The sequence below is a fragment of the Ahaetulla prasina genome, chromosome 4, assembly GCF_028640845.1.
Source record: "Ahaetulla prasina isolate Xishuangbanna chromosome 4, ASM2864084v1, whole genome shotgun sequence".
Taxonomy (NCBI): Eukaryota; Metazoa; Chordata; class Lepidosauria; order Squamata; family Colubridae; genus Ahaetulla; species Ahaetulla prasina.
In genome coordinates this window covers 31,215,795-31,231,577 of record NC_080542.1, presented here as the reverse complement: position 1 = coordinate 31,231,577, position 15,783 = coordinate 31,215,795, and the positions used below count along the sequence as shown (strand labels likewise).

Here is a 15,783-nt window from a genome sequence, read left to right as displayed (position 1 = left end):
GATTGTTTCAGCCAATGTCCACCCACTTTCCCTGTTCTGTTTCCTAGTGGATTAAATATAAACTGCAGAAAAAATAATTGCTACCAACCTGCCTTCCATTGAGGACTTGTATACTGCACGAATCAAGAAGAGGGCCATGAAAATATTTACAGACCCCTCGCATCCTGGACATAAACTGTTTCAACTCCTACCCTCAAAATGACGCTATAGAGCACTGCACACCCAGAACAACTAGACACAAGAACAGTTTTTTCCCGAAGGCCATCACTCTGCTTAACAAATAATTCCATCAACACTGTCAAACTATTTACTGAATCTGCACTACTATTAATCTTCTCATAGTTCCCATCACCAATCTCTTTCCATTTATGACTGTATGACTATAACTTGTTGCTGGCAATCCTTATGATTTATATTGATATATTGATCATCAATTGTGTTGTAAATGTTGTACCTTGATGAACGTATCTTTTCTTTTATGTACACTGAGAGCATATGCACCAAGACAAATTCCTTGTGTGTCCAATCACACTTGGCCAATAAAAATTCTATTCTATTCTATTCTATTCATAATGAGAAAACATATCCACATCTTTACTTCATATCTCTAATTAGAAATCTCTGTTCTTCAGACATACAAGCACATTTTGCTGGAACCATTCTATGAAATCTGAGTACCAATCCATTTTAATCCATGTTTTCTGGAGCAGCTAAAAAAAAACACCACTTTGTGAGTATCTAGGACCAAACTAAATATATGCTAGGGTCATCATCGGTTTCCCTGACTAGAGTACAAACCCTTCCTTATATGATTTGTTTCCTTCCAAAGAAAGGAACTAGGAATTATCGTTCTATGAGATAATTTAAAAAAATATCAACATTTCCTAAGAAAATTGATAGCCTTTTCTTACCTAATTTCTTACTTAATTCTGAACAGAATTAGGAAGACAGTACAAACTTTCTGGTATCCATGTGGACTTGGGCTTGAATTATTGGGGGAATAGAGAGGCCGCATTCTGTTTCCTTTTTATCAAGTTTTCCTCAACTACAAAAACCTGTAGAACACCAACAGCAATGCAGGACTGGTCAATAAGCTTCAACAGTATACTTCTGATGGAGTTTCACTTCAAATGTGAATAGTAATGCTTTTCCAGACAAGCCAGCAGATCACTAACAAAGTACAATAACATCTCTCCATATTACAAAACTACTGCCACTGAGCACTACCTACTACTTCGGTACACTATTTTGGGCAAATGGGATAGATATCCTAAATTGGCTGACTAAAGCAAGTGGTTACCAGAAGCTGGCATGATTACACAAACTTTATGACAATGTTGTGGAAATTTGCAGCAGTGGGAAAGGGGGGATGGGTTTGCTTCGGTTTAATGACACCACCTCTCCATCTGAGAGAGTCTGAGTTTAAATATACTTTCTCTTTCTCTTAAGGCATATGAAGAAGGATGTAAAATACATTATATTAATTTAATATAATATTTAAGCTACTGTCTCCTTTTGCTCTACAGATATTAAAATGGATACTTCCCAGATATATAACAAAAACTGCTGCTGGATTTTTTTTTATAATATAACAACAGAGTTGGAAGGGACCTTGGAGGCCTTCTAGTCCAACCCCCTGCCCAGGCAGGAAACCCTACACCATCTCAGTCAGATGGTTATCCAACATTTTCTTAAAAATTTCCAGTGTTGGAGCATTCACAACTTCTGTAGGCAAGTCGTTCCACTTATTAATTGTTCTAACTGTCAGGAAATTTCTCCTTAGTTCTAAGTTGCTTCTTTCCTTGATCAGTTTCCACCCATTGCTTCTTGTTCTACCCTCAGGTGCTTTGGAGAACAACCCAACTCCCTCTTCTTTGTGGCAACCCCTGAGATATTGGAACACTGCTATCATGTCTCCCCTAGTCCTTCTTTTTATTAAACTAGACATACCCAGTTCCTGCAACCATTCTTCATATGTTTTAGCCTCCAGTCCCCTAATCATCTTTGTTGCTCTTTTCTGCACTCTTTCTAGAGTCTCAACATCTTTTTTACATTGTGGCGACCAATACTGGATGCAATATTCCAAGTGTGGCCTTACCAAGGCATTATAAAGTGGCACTAACACTTCATGTGATCTTGATTCTATCCCTCTGTTTATGCAGCCCAGTACGGTACCGGTGCATTTTGGGTTTTTTGCCTAAATGTAGAACCTTACTTTTTTCACTGTTGAATTTCATTTTGTTAGATAGCGCCCAATGTTCAAGTCTGTCAAGATCTTTCTGTAACTTGAGCCTATCTTCTGGAGTGTTGGCTATTCCTGCCAGCTTGGTGTCATCTGCAAATTTGATGAGTTCCCCATCTATCCCCTCGTCCAAGTCATTGATGAAGATGTTGAAGAGAACTGGGCCTAAAACAGAGCCTTGGGATACTCCACTGCATACTTCCCTCCATGTGGATGTAGTTCCGTTGAGGACTACATGTTGAGTGCGGTTGGTCAGCCAGTTACGAATCCATCTGGTGGTGGTGCTGTCTAACTCACATTTAGTAGTAGTAGTAGGTCAGTATCTAGTAGTAGGTCAAATGCTTTACTGAAGTCCAAGTAAATTATATCGACAGCATTCCTCTGGTCTACTAATTTTGTCATTTTGTCAAAGAATGCAATAAGATTAGTCTGGCATGATCTGTTTTTGACAAACCCATGCTGGCTTTTGGTTATTACTTTGTTTGCTTCTAGGTGTTCGGTGATTCGTTGCTTGATTATCTTTTCCATATCTTGATTATCTTTATTACATCCTTTCCTAACTTAATGTCTTAGACTAGACTTTAACTTGGAAGAGTTTCCAGTTAGTGTAACCAAAGGCAATATGTTTCTATATATCAGTAGGTTGGAGAGAACTGATCTGGGTTTTCATGAAAGAAGTAGTTTCTTCTTCTTACTCACCACTTTCTGAAACATCTCCTTTGAGAATATCATCTGTTGGTTCTTGACTAGTCAAAGTTTCTTCCTGCTTTCTTATAATCTGAATAGGATTTGGAATTTGGTTTGGTGTAACAGACCAGGATCTCTGAGGAGCTAAGGTCTTTGTAAGCATGGCTGTATGCTCTTCTATCATGGCAAGGGACATTGCACCTATTGGAAAAGAAGTCAATGAATGAAAGAGTGTATGCCACAGTAGCAATTCCATAATTCTTCAGAACAAAATTATCCAGAGAGTCTTATATAAATGTATTGTCCTTGTAAGGGCTGAATATACAGGTGGCAATTTGAACTTGAATTTTATTAGCTTGATATAATGGATTTTCTCCAAAATAATATTGGGAAAAAATTGGTGAAATGCTAAGCAATCTTCTCCCATTTCCTATCATTCACATGTATTAGAACACAACTCTATGAATTATACACCATAACAGTTTCTTTAACCATGTCTGCTAGGATTTTGGGAATTGCTGTCCCAACATCTCTGGAAGGTGCCAGAGGGTTAAAGACTATGTTAGAAATTCCTAGTTCTTTGTCCTATAGTGCTCCCCTCCAAGACCTAGTTTGGAATATGTCCTGGGAAGTGCAGGTAATTGTTATATGTTTCTTATTATTCTCACCTGAACATACAACCCCAGCATCTTCATTGTGTCGGCAGTTGTTTGTCCCCCAGGGACTGGTGTGGCAGTCTGCCAACTTTGACTCTTCTCCTTGGCACTGCACATCATCCAGCCAGATGACACTGTTCCCCTCACCAAAGAAAGCACCACCTGGTGCTGCCAGAGCCTCCCCACAGTCCAGCTCTCGGCATATGACAGTAACATCCAGAAGGTCCCACATATCATCACATACTGTCCCCCACTGCCCTTCATGAAATATCTCTAGCCGGCCAGAACACTGATTTCTGCCGCCCACAAGTCTTAGAGTTTCTGAAGAGAAAAAGAAGGAATTTAAGGCAGATTTTGGAGGAGCCCAAAGTACATATGAAAATAAATTTGCTATATACAGTGTTCTAAAAGTAAAGATAACATCTCCCTTTCATTAAGCTTGAATTTTCCTTACTTTAAACTTGAAGATTACACATCCATAAATTTAGAATATCTTTTTCTTAAAGGAAAAATATTTTTCTCTAAATCATATCCAGATCTTTTGTTTTGTTTGTTTTCTATATAAAATTCTTATAAATCATGAGGTTTGGTACTGCCTCTCCTCCTTACTTGCCCCAAAATATTAAATTTACAGATTATTTTTAAGGTAAATGACTCAGATCAAAATCAGTTGTATAATATGGAGGCAGGGTTCTCCCATCTCCCCAGTGACTTTTAATTCTATTTTGGAGATTGACAATTTCTGTTCAAACAACCCGGAAGTCTGAATTTTATAATTGTACTCACCTTCAGTAGGTGTAGGCGATACAAGTGGCCTTGTGGTTGTTACTGCCTCCATTTTGCCCTTCTTGAAAGACGTGTGGGCAGGAATGGCAGTGAAAAGAGGGAAACGTTGTTCTGTGTAAAAACAAGTGGGAAGAAATGTAGGTTTCATTGCTCCAGAAGGCACAGAAAGCTATAAGATCTGTATTTATTGATTTATTTAAAACGTCAGTACTGCTTCCCCATCTTAAAAACAGCATTTTTTCTTCTTCTTTTGTTCAATCGTATCTGATTCTAGGAAACTGCCTGCACAAATCCGTAGAGTTTCTTTAGCAAAGTTTTCAGAAATGATTTGCCATTGCCTGGGCTGAGAAAAAGTAATCGGCCCAAGGTCATCTCGGTAGCTTCTTACCTAAGGTGGAGATAGAAATCATGATTTCTAGCCTAATGCTTTAATCACAGTGTCAAACTGCCCAAGCTGGTTTATACCCAACAATAAAAGCTATACATACAACTAAAATGAAAACCACAACCACATCAAGGAAAAACAGTAATTGTCACTTTGATCTCTTCCCATTCCAGAACATGGGGGAAGAACCAGGTCTTAAACTGAGAATTAAAAGGGTCTCCAGGGGGAGGCATTCCATAGGCAAGGGTTGCAATGGAAAGGCATGCTTTTGAGGACCCACAATGTGGATGTACTTAAGGGAAGGAGCTTGGAGCATGTCTTGGAGCATTTGGTGAGATGAATAGATACCTTTATAAGGTAGGTAAAATGAGGACCCAGATTGTTGGGGGGGGCAATAAGTTGACTTTGTAAAAATATACAAATAGAATGAGACTATTGCCTTATACACTGTAAGCCGCCCTGAGTCTTCGGAGAAGGGCGGGGTATAAATGTAAACAAAAAAAAAAACAACCCTCAACAAGAAGCAGTCCTGCAGATTTATTTATTTTTTTGGGACACTAATGGATGTTTGAGGGGCTAATCTTGCATTCAACTCATTACATCAGGTCACACTTAGTAATGTAAAAAGCTCAACTTTGAAAGAAGAATTGCTCAATTATTTATTAGTTAAGCTTCAAGGTGAGGACAGAGGAAAAAGTGAACTTTTCCATTAAATTAGATGCCAGAAATGTCCCTATATTAAAGCTAATAGTGAAAAGGCTCCAATTGTCCCCAACAAACTTAAACATTTTTCTTTGTTTCTCAAATACTGATGTGTACTTGAAACAGATTTGGTAGATACCCTAAGTAAGACTGCATAGAGGGTATCTCTGTGTGATAATCAATTCACCTGGTATAGCCAGATGTGTGGAGAAGCAAACATTTGTACCTCTGTAAAAAAAGTGTAAAAATATTTGTAGTGTCAAGAACTGACATGCTGTTGTTACTTATGTAGGATATAGAAAATGTTTCCTGTGTCTAAATGGTTGGACCTGGAACAAAAGTTGCTTTTAAAGAAATATGATGAAAGATCTTATTGTTTCAGGCAGTTTCCTAGTCTCAGTTTTTCAGGGTGGGATTTAGGTAATGATGAGAATTGTGTTGAATTATTGTTAGTTGGGCAATCTTCTACATCTAAAATATAAATAAATAAATGTGCTTTGTATGTGCTCCCTGTTTTATAGATAAGTTTCAATCATGACATTGATTTTCACATTTAATAATTATTTAATACAATAAATTAAGCTGAAAACAATACTTACATCAGGGAGCTACTAAAGAGAAAAGCACAATCCCACCAAAAATAGCAATGTAACTATTATATACAAGCAGAAAGTAAACCCCATACTTACTCACACCGATGATTTTATCTAATTGGATAATGAAACATCTGCCACCAAACAACCAAGCTCAGAGAGCACCAAGAACTCCACAATAAATTACTTTTAATCTTCTTAAACAAGCATCTTGTGAAAACAGTTGACAGTAAGAAGAGCCCTACCTGAGCAGATAGCACTGGCATCTTCCTCATGAGTGCAGATATGCTTGCGAAAGCCACGGTGATGGCAGGAAAGCAGGTGCCTCTCAGTACCTGCACAGTGTACTTCATTGAGCCAGATAGAACCAACTCCTTCACCAAACCAGGCTCCATGAGGTGCTGAAAGGGCTTCCCCACAGTTTAATTCTCGGCACACAACAGCAACATCACGCAGGTCCCAATCATCATCACACACGGTCCCCCATTCATCTTTGTGGAGAATCTCTACCCGTCCCACACAAAGGTTAGGACCTCCAGATAAACGTATCTGGAAAGCGCCTGGAGAAAGAGAGATCCACAGGGACACGCAAAGCTTTCTCTCTTCACTTTAAACAAGATACCCTGAATATACTGAAATCTTTTCTCTTGAACTTATATAAATCAGTTTTTATCATTCAGTTATTTGCTTTACATGATTTCAAAACCAGAATCAATAGATAAAAGCAATTATTTTTATAAAGAAACACACCATCTACAAACTGGTAATAAAAAATAAATAAAAAATAACATGATAATTTGTTATGTTGCTATTCTTGAGCAACATCATGGAGAACACAGTATAAAAAATGCAAATCATGTCCTAAATTTCATTGCATAAGTCAACCCATCATTTGATTAGTTTATCTGGAAACATTCTGACAGAGTACAACATACAGTGAACTAGTCTGGTCCACTCTAGTTTATATGTAAAATGCAAGACAAGGAAGTCCAGCAAAAGAGGGTCTTGTTCCATCACCACAAACAAATTTGGTGCTTTAGCTACCCACTTTTCTGGGCTTTCTCAACTAATTATCTGTATTACTGAAAAATCTGAGGTTCCCTTGAATTTGCTGATATTGCCCTCTTGTGAATGGCACCGATATAATAGCGTAAACATCCATATTTGGAAAAAAAAAGCTTGAATATAAATATGGTGGTGACTATAGATTATAGATCATCAATCTCAAATTGAGCAGGGCAAAGATCAAGGTAGTCAAGTTTTAATTCGATTTACCTGTGACATGAAGTTTCAAGAAGACAACTGCAAAAACAAAGCAAGACAGGAATGAAAGCCAGTACTCCTTACATTCTGGGTTTTATTTAGATGAATGCAATATTTTCAAATCTTAGACATTCAGAGTGGGGGGAGAATCTATTTTAGAGACACAGAAGCAGTTGCAAATAACAGCAGACGAAAAGATTTTTTCAATTCAAGTTCATGTAGTGACTTTATTGATACACTTATGCAATATTCTTGGCAAGAATATGGAACTTGTATGCTACTGTTACTACACATTTTTTCAACTTGAGACCTTAGTTTACAGCTTTGGTATAGAATAAATATTATATTAATAACTTTTGTAATTTCCAAGACAGTATCTTCTAAGGCAATGCTTCTCTGAGACTGACTTAATTTGCATATCTAAAGGCACAGCTTGCTTAACAATTGTTTATTGAATAATAATCTGTAAGACACAATGGCTGAGTTTACAACACTAAGCCATAATAATGAATTTGCTTGATCTTGTATCAAATATGAATTCAGACAATATTTCTTTTTTCCATCTTAGCTTGTTAATTTTTTTCTTACAAATTCTATCATCATCAATATTTCATTCATTCAATATCACATCAGATATCTGTACAATTAGCACAGCCCCCCCACCCAAGGCTGCATGCTCTCCCCACTTCTCTTCTCTCTGTATACCAATGACTGCATCTCTAACGATCCATCTATTAAATTACTGAAGTTTGCAGATGACACAACAGTGATCAGTCTCATTCGAGACAATGATGAATCCGCATATAGACAGGATGTTGAACAACTAGCCTTGTGGTGTGACCGGAACAATCTGGAACTGAACACACTCAAAACCATAGAAATGGTGGTAGACTTAAGGAGAAACTCTTCCTTACTTCCACTTCTTACAACACAAGACAACACAGTATCAACAGTAGAGACCTTCAAATTTCTAGATTCTACCATATCGCAAGATCTAAAATGGACAGCTAACATCAAAAATGACATCAAAAAAGTACAACAAAGAATGTTCTTTCTGCGCCAACTCAGAAAGCTCAAATTGCCCAAGGAACTGCTGATGAAGTTCGACAGAGGAATTATTGAGTCTGTCATCTGCACCTCTATAACTGTCTGATTTGGTTCTGCAACCCAACAAGACAGACACAGATTTCAGAAAATAATTAGAACTGCAGAAAAAACAATGGCTACCAATCTGCCTTCCATTGAGGACCTGTATACTGCACGAGTCAAAAAGAGGGCTGTGAAAATATTTACAGTCCCCTCACATCCTGGATATAAACTGTTTCAACTCCTACCCTCAAAATGACGCTATAGAGCACTGCACACCAGAACAACTAGACACAAGAACAGTTTTTTCTCAAACGCCATTACTCTGCTAAACAAAAATTCCCTCAACACTGTCAAACTATTTACTAAGTCTGCACTACTATTAATCTTCTCATCATTCCCACCACCCATCTCCTTCAACTTATGACTGTATGACTGTAACTTTGTTGCTTGTATCCTTACGATTTATATTGATATTGTTTCCTAATTGCTTATTTGTACCCTATGACTATCATTAAGTGTTGTACCTTATGATTCTTGATGAACGTATCTTTTCTTTTATGTACAGCGAGAGCATATGCACCAAGACAAATTCCTTATGTGTCCAATCACACTTGGCCAATGAAAAATTCTATTCTATTCTATTTAAATATTTGGCATTTTATACTAAACAAGTCTGAATTTCAGGAAACTATTCTGAATAAAAACATACAGTATATACGAGGACACATTAGAAACTTCATGGCATTGTCTTCTGATAATTTTGCCAGCTCATGAAATAACTAGGCTCAGTCTACCATTATGCAGATAAGGAATCCAGGTTAGATAATGGATTTTGACAGAGTGGTATCTGCTAGGTATTATGTTTGACATTGGATCAGGCCATTTGCTATTTTTTCATGCATTACATATATTGAGTTGCCAGTTCTGAGCTTAAGATTTAACTATTGTGTGAAGCTTCTGAAAATATATACCCTTTGCTTCAGAGAGAACTACTCTAGGGCAGTCCTGGATCTATTTTGGATCCCATGATTTATTTTATTCCTGGGGCAGCTCAAAGTTTGGCTTAGAATAAATGTATCAGTTGCAGAACATATCTTTCTCCTTCTGTCCTGGCCACTTTTTACAGAAGCATAACTGAGAGTATTTTAACAAACTGCATCACTGTTTGGTTGGTGACTGCAATGCCTCAGATAGAAAGTCCATACAGAGAGTGGTAAGGACAGCCAAGAAGATTATAGGAAATTTACTTCCTGTTATTTAGGATACTGCTTTGTACTGAACTATGTACTTAAGAGCTCAAAGCATTGTTAGAGACACCACACACCCACTTCACGGTCTACAGTATTTCTGTTGTTCCCCTCTGGGAGAAGATTTTGAAGTATTTCTAGTAGGACTACCAGATTCTGAAACAGCTTTGTTTCTAGTGCCATTCTTCTGGTAAACCTGTGAGATTTGTTTCTCTTGCAATGTACATGTATACATCCGAACTAAACTGTGTTGTTTCTCCATGTCATATAATATATGTGGATATATGCATAATTTTGTATTTATTTATTTTGTCATGTTTATGTAATGTATACTGGAGGTGGTGACCTTTTGAGAGCTGTATGCAACAAAATTTCATTTTAATGTATCCCAATTAGTGTACATTAAGTGACCATAAAGTTGTTCTAAGTCTAAGTCTTTCATTCAATGGCTGACAACCACATAGTCCAATTCAACAAGTTCTTCATATTCTCTTCCTCACCATTCCAAATGTAAACTCACAATACAATACAATACAATTTACACAGACTTCTGTAAAGCTTTTGACTCAGTGGTACATGACAAACTTCTTCTAAAACTAAAATCCTACGGCATCTCTGGACCCTTCCATAACTGGATAACAGCGTTCCTGTCAAATAGACAATAAGTGGTCAAAATAGGCAGTGCCTTATCAAATCCTGCTCCTGTCACTAACGGTGTCCCCCAAGGCAGCGTTCTAGGACCAACACACTTCACATTATACATTAACGACCTCTGTGACCATATTATAAGTAATTGTGTTCTCTTCGCCGATGATGTTAAACTATTTAACACTACCAACAATACAGCTACCCTTCAAAAAGACCTTGACTTTATGTCGGAATGGTAAAAAACTTGGCAACTCCAAATCTCAACCAGCAAAAGCTATGTCTTACACATTCTTTGGAAAAAAGAATCAGAACACTAAATACAAGCTCCATGGACATTACCTTATAGATGACCCTCACCCTGTCAAAGACCTTGGAGTTTTCATTCAAGTGATCTAAGTGCCAAAGCCCACAGCAACTACATCGCCAAAAAGTCTTTAAGAGTTGTAAACTTAATCTTGTGTAGCTTCTTCTCCAGAAAGATTACACTACTAACCATAGCATGCAAAACATTTGCTCGACCAATTCTCGAATACAGCTCACCTGTCTGGAACCCACACCTCATTTCGGACATTAATACAATTGAGTGTGTCCAGAAATATTTTACAAGAAGAGTTCTCCACTCCTCTGATCACAACAAAATACCTTATGCCACCAGACTTGAAATCCTGGGTTTAGAAAATTTAGAACTCTGCCGCCTTCGGCATGACCTGAGTATAACTCATAAAATCATCTGCTACAATGTCCTTCCTGTTGAAGACTACTTCAGCTTCAATCGCAACAATACACAAGCACACAATAGATTTAAACTTAAAGTGAACCGCTCCAATCTTGATTGTAGAAAATATGACTTCAGTAACAGAGTTGTTAATGCCTGGAATGCATTACCTGACACCGTGGTCTCTTCCCAAAATCCCAAAATCTTTAACTATATACTATTGACCTCACCCCATTCCTAAGAAGTCTGTAAGGGGCGTGCATAAGAGCACCAGCGTGCCTAACGTTCCTGTCCTAATGTTCCCTTTGATTGTATCCAATTCGTATGGTTATTACATGCTTATATCTATATATACCATTTGACAAATAAATAAATAAACAAACAAACAAACAAACAATAGTTTTCTTTGTTCTGTCTCTGCAGAACTGGTCCCTTTAGTCCAGGCCCACAGAATGCTTAGAATTGGCCTGCAGGGCCGCCCTGGAAATAGCAAAGGACCGGCCCGCGGTGCGTCTGCCAGCAAAAACAGAGCTCAGGAAGTGGCCCTCCCAGGCTCTGTTTATGCTGGCAGAGGGCTGCAGGAGGCCGTCACAGCCAAAAACAGAGCCCAGGAGGACTTCGTGAGGGCTGCAGGATGTCGAGGTGGCCACGCCCACCCTGGCCATGCCCACTTGCTCCCCCTCCCCCGAGGTCAAACACAATCCTGATGTAGCCCTCAATGAAATCAAGTTTGAATTAAACCAATTTCAATTCTAGCCATTATCAATCACAGTTCTGTCACATCAATCCTGCAAAACAAGCTGATTCAGAACTTGAAGCAATGAGCTTGAAGTATCCAGCCATGATAATGAAGAATGCTTTCTGAAGTATCAGCACAAAATGGAACCAGAAAAAAATATATAGGTGGTCCTTTACTTACAACTGATTGTTTATCTACTATTTGATGTTACAATGGACTCTCCAAAAGAACTTACAAACCAGTTCTGATGGCTGTTCCTCCAAGAACACATGATCACATTTGGTGCGCTCAGTCATAGGCCTACATTTACAGCAGTTCGCAGTGTCCCATGGCCATGATTTACAATTTTCCAAAAGTTAGGGTTTACTTCCAGTTTTGGTGAAAACACCCATTAGGAAAAAAAAGGGTCACTTAACAACTACATGTAATGATCAAGATGATTCACTTAAACTGCTTCAAAAAAGGTAGTAAAATCAGATGGACTTGTAAGCACCCACTTTATGACCATAATGGGCAAGGTCTATTATGGCTGGAAATTAACAACTACCTGTAAAGCTTTATTGTCTCAATAGATGAGACAGATCTGCAGAAGCTGAGTGTTATCCTTTCTCAAATAGAAGATTTAAGATGATTGGATATTTTAAAAAGAAAATACAGCTCAACTATCTATGTGTGTATGTTCTCCTTTATGTACAGGTAGTCCTCTACTTACAACCATTCATTTAGTGATCATTTGAAGTTACAATGGCAATGAAAAAAGTGACTTATAACTGTTTTCACACATACAACCATTGCAGCATCACTGTGATAACCTGATCAAAATTCAGATGCTTGGCAACTGGCATGCATTTATGTTTACAGTATCCTAGAGTCACACGATCACCTTTTGAGAACTTCTGACATGCAAAGTCAATGGGGAAGCCAGATTCACTTAATAGACATGTTACTAACTTAACAACTGAAGTGATTCACTTAACAGCTGTGGCAAGAAAAATTGTAAAATGGGATAAAAAACCACAAGACTTGTGGTTAAACACACAGAATCATCTATTGCAGTGTCCTTCCTGTTAAAGATTACTTCAGCTTCAATCGCAATAATACAAGAGCAAACAATAGATTTAAACTTAATGTTAACCACTTCAATCTTGATTGCAGAAAATATGATTTTTGTAATAGAGTTGTTAACGCTTGGAACACACTACCTGACTCTGTGGTCTCTTCTCAAAATCACAAATGCTTTAACCAAAGACTGTCTACTATTGACCTTACCCCATTCCTAAGAGGACTATAAGGGGCATGCATAAGAGCACAAAAGTGCCTACCATTCCTGTCCTATTGTCTCCTTTCATTATATCAAATTAATATAGTTGTTGCATACTTTTGCTCATATATATGCTTATATGATATGTTGTTGTTTTACGTTGATGCTTATGCATACTGTTGTGACAAAAAAAAAATCACTTAACAAGTACATAATGGATTTCTGTCCATCTTTTGATATCTGAGGAGATGGCAGGAATGCTTTTATTAAAATTTACCTAGGTGCCTGTGAGCTCTTAACATTTTAATCCTTTTCTCTGGATTTCTAGAATCAAAATTGCAGGGAGGGGGGATATTCTTATGCATAAATAACTAAACGGACCAAAAATTTTATTTCTCTACCATCCTCTCATCATGTAATCTGCTTTCTAAACTGTTGCAAAACAGCTTTAAAATACATTAAGTACAGCCAAGTCTATTAAGTGATCTGTGTTTAAAATAAATCAGAATCAATTTATTATAACTCGTTAATCTCACAAACCTGAAACAGCTATTGTAGAATAAATGGATGCAAAATGTAGCAGCAAAAATCTTCAGCAATGTTCACTTAAGGCTAGAATATAGATGAAAGTACTGTGATCTAAAATAAAAATATTATATGTATTTCCTGACTGAAATCTTGACAACACTTTTGCATTGATCCATGAGGATTCATCTCTGTTTCTGCCACACACAGAATGTCATTTCCAGTGGATCAAACCCATGCAACCACATCTCCACTAGTACATTCTTTTCTATAACTCTGATGGGAATCACAGGGTTGCTGGTAGAAATATTAAGCCACTCCCAAAGGGCCGGTTTGCTCCCCCAAGGAAAATAAGGTTAGCAGTAACAAAGGAGACACTACTTACCCAGAAAGGACAAGGAGGACTGCATGGTGTAAATGGCAGGATCGGTGAGTTGCCTGATTGCAAAAGCAAATCAAAAGCAATAAAGACAGAAGACCCAGGCTATGAGTCAGCCAAGCAAAAAGGAAAGTAGGAAACACCCCTGCTTTGCCCTGGGTCATGTAACTTCCAATCTGTAGCCTGGGAAGAAGAGAACCAGACCAAGGAGGAGAAATTCCCACAAGACTAAGCCTGGTGTGAGAGCCACATTTGAGACATTTCTCTAAGACCTTTCAAGAGGGCCACTTAACAGAGACCTAAACTGGGTTGCTGTATCTGTCAATGGAAAACTTTAAAACTCATGTGGATTATGTAGCAATTATGTGCATAATTTGCTCCTTTCAAACATTTTTTAAAACCATCATTTGTCCTGAAACACAGCTTCCAATTCACTTATATATGTGAATCCTGGCCAGAAATAGACACAATCTTTCCAAGAAGTCTACTCATCATTTCTCACAGCGTTGTGTTTTTAACAGTGGGATATAATGCTTTTTCCATCCAGTGTTCCCGAGTCATGTAATTGTCATTTGCATCCTTCCCAGCCAGCTTCTAACAAGTCAATGGGAAAGCCAGCAGGGGAAGTTATAAACTGCAATTATGTGATGTCACATTTAATTACATTAATTAATGATGAGTTTTACATTCTCAATTGTGGTCATAAGTCTAGGATTACCTGTGCATTTTTTCCTATACCATTTTTTTACATTTTTAACTCAAGTTTTTTATTTAATGATTGGTTTCATAATGCTTGTCTCTTATAAGGTGCAATGCTTAGAATGCTGTATTGCAGGCTAACTCTGTCCAGTCTAGAGTTCAATCCTGATGGGCTCAAGGTTGACTCAGCCTTGTATCCTTCTAAGGTTGGTAAAATAAAGACCCAGATTGTTGGGGGCAATATGCTGACACTGTGAACTGCTAAGACTGCTGTAAAACTCTATGGAGCGATAAATATTTAAGTGCTATTGCTGTTTTATAAAGTTGTGCTTCTTTTTAACTATATTTTTAATTATGGCAGAAAATACATCATCCAGGGCTTGTTTGTGGAGGGAAAGTTATTTAATACATAGATCAAGATCATAAGGTAGTGCACTAAGATCAAACTGTATATGATACAAATGATCTATGATAAGTACCTAATAATTAATGATAAATTAAATATTTTGTTCCCATAAGACAAACAAATAGAAAGTATAGATTGAGTTCAATTAAGAATTAAAATTATCTTTCCCCTTTCTTTTTTTGCTACAAATTGGTAGGAAAGGAGGCTGGATAATTATACAATTTGCTCTGTCCATATAAACTGGCTTTCTTTATTTAATTTTATAACTATTACCATTGGGCACTTAGGAATTTCCTTAGCCTGCCACCTTTAAAATAAGTACATAGTTGAAGTAGATAAGTAGATAGTGGAAATTAAATCATCCCTCTGCACTCCTTTTCACCTCTATGGCAAATGGGAAGGTTCCTCAAACAATTCTTATCTCTGTCCATCACCTGGCTTATTATTATTGGAATAAGTGTCGATAACTAATTTAAAAGTAAGGTTTACATACTTCTTAATAAATCAACATTTTACTTCAAACACAATGAATGCCTGTTAATTGGATTAATAATATTTTGGGTCCTCTCTAAAATCCACATTGTCTCCAATTTGCAGCATACCGATAACTGAAATGTCCAGCAATTGGAACAATTCCAGAGTTCTGGCCCAATAGCTGGTAGTCATGGTAATACAGCATTATATAGTTCCATATTCTAGACTAATTTAGAACAGTGGCTGGGACTAAAGGAAGAGATAGTTGAAGAAAAATGAGGCCAGTA

At 37.4% G+C, this 15,783-nt stretch overlaps 1 protein-coding gene across 4 annotated transcripts in view; it reads right to left on the bottom strand.

Moving 5' to 3' along the window:
* LOC131198396 (soluble scavenger receptor cysteine-rich domain-containing protein SSC5D-like) overlaps positions 1 to 15,672 on the bottom strand; it is a 47,145-nt gene extending 31,473 nt beyond the window's left edge. For 3 of the 4 annotated variants that reach the window (XM_058182990.1, XM_058182989.1, XM_058182988.1), the window contains exons 1-6: positions 13,924 to 15,672; positions 7,327 to 7,353; positions 6,297 to 6,611; positions 4,372 to 4,482; positions 3,598 to 3,906; positions 2,942 to 3,130 (exon numbers count right to left, since the gene is read on the bottom strand). In XM_058182990.1, coding sequence (XP_058038973.1) covers positions 2,942 to 3,130; positions 3,598 to 3,906; positions 4,372 to 4,482; positions 6,297 to 6,611; positions 7,327 to 7,353; positions 13,924 to 13,948 — 976 coding nt within the window. In that variant the 5' untranslated portion in view covers positions 13,949 to 15,672. The remainder of the gene's footprint in view (positions 1 to 2,941; positions 3,131 to 3,597; positions 3,907 to 4,371; positions 4,483 to 6,296; positions 6,612 to 7,326; positions 7,354 to 13,923) is intronic. The other variant, XM_058182991.1, reaches the window with a different exon arrangement.
* Between the last annotated feature and the right edge of the window lie 111 nt (positions 15,673 to 15,783).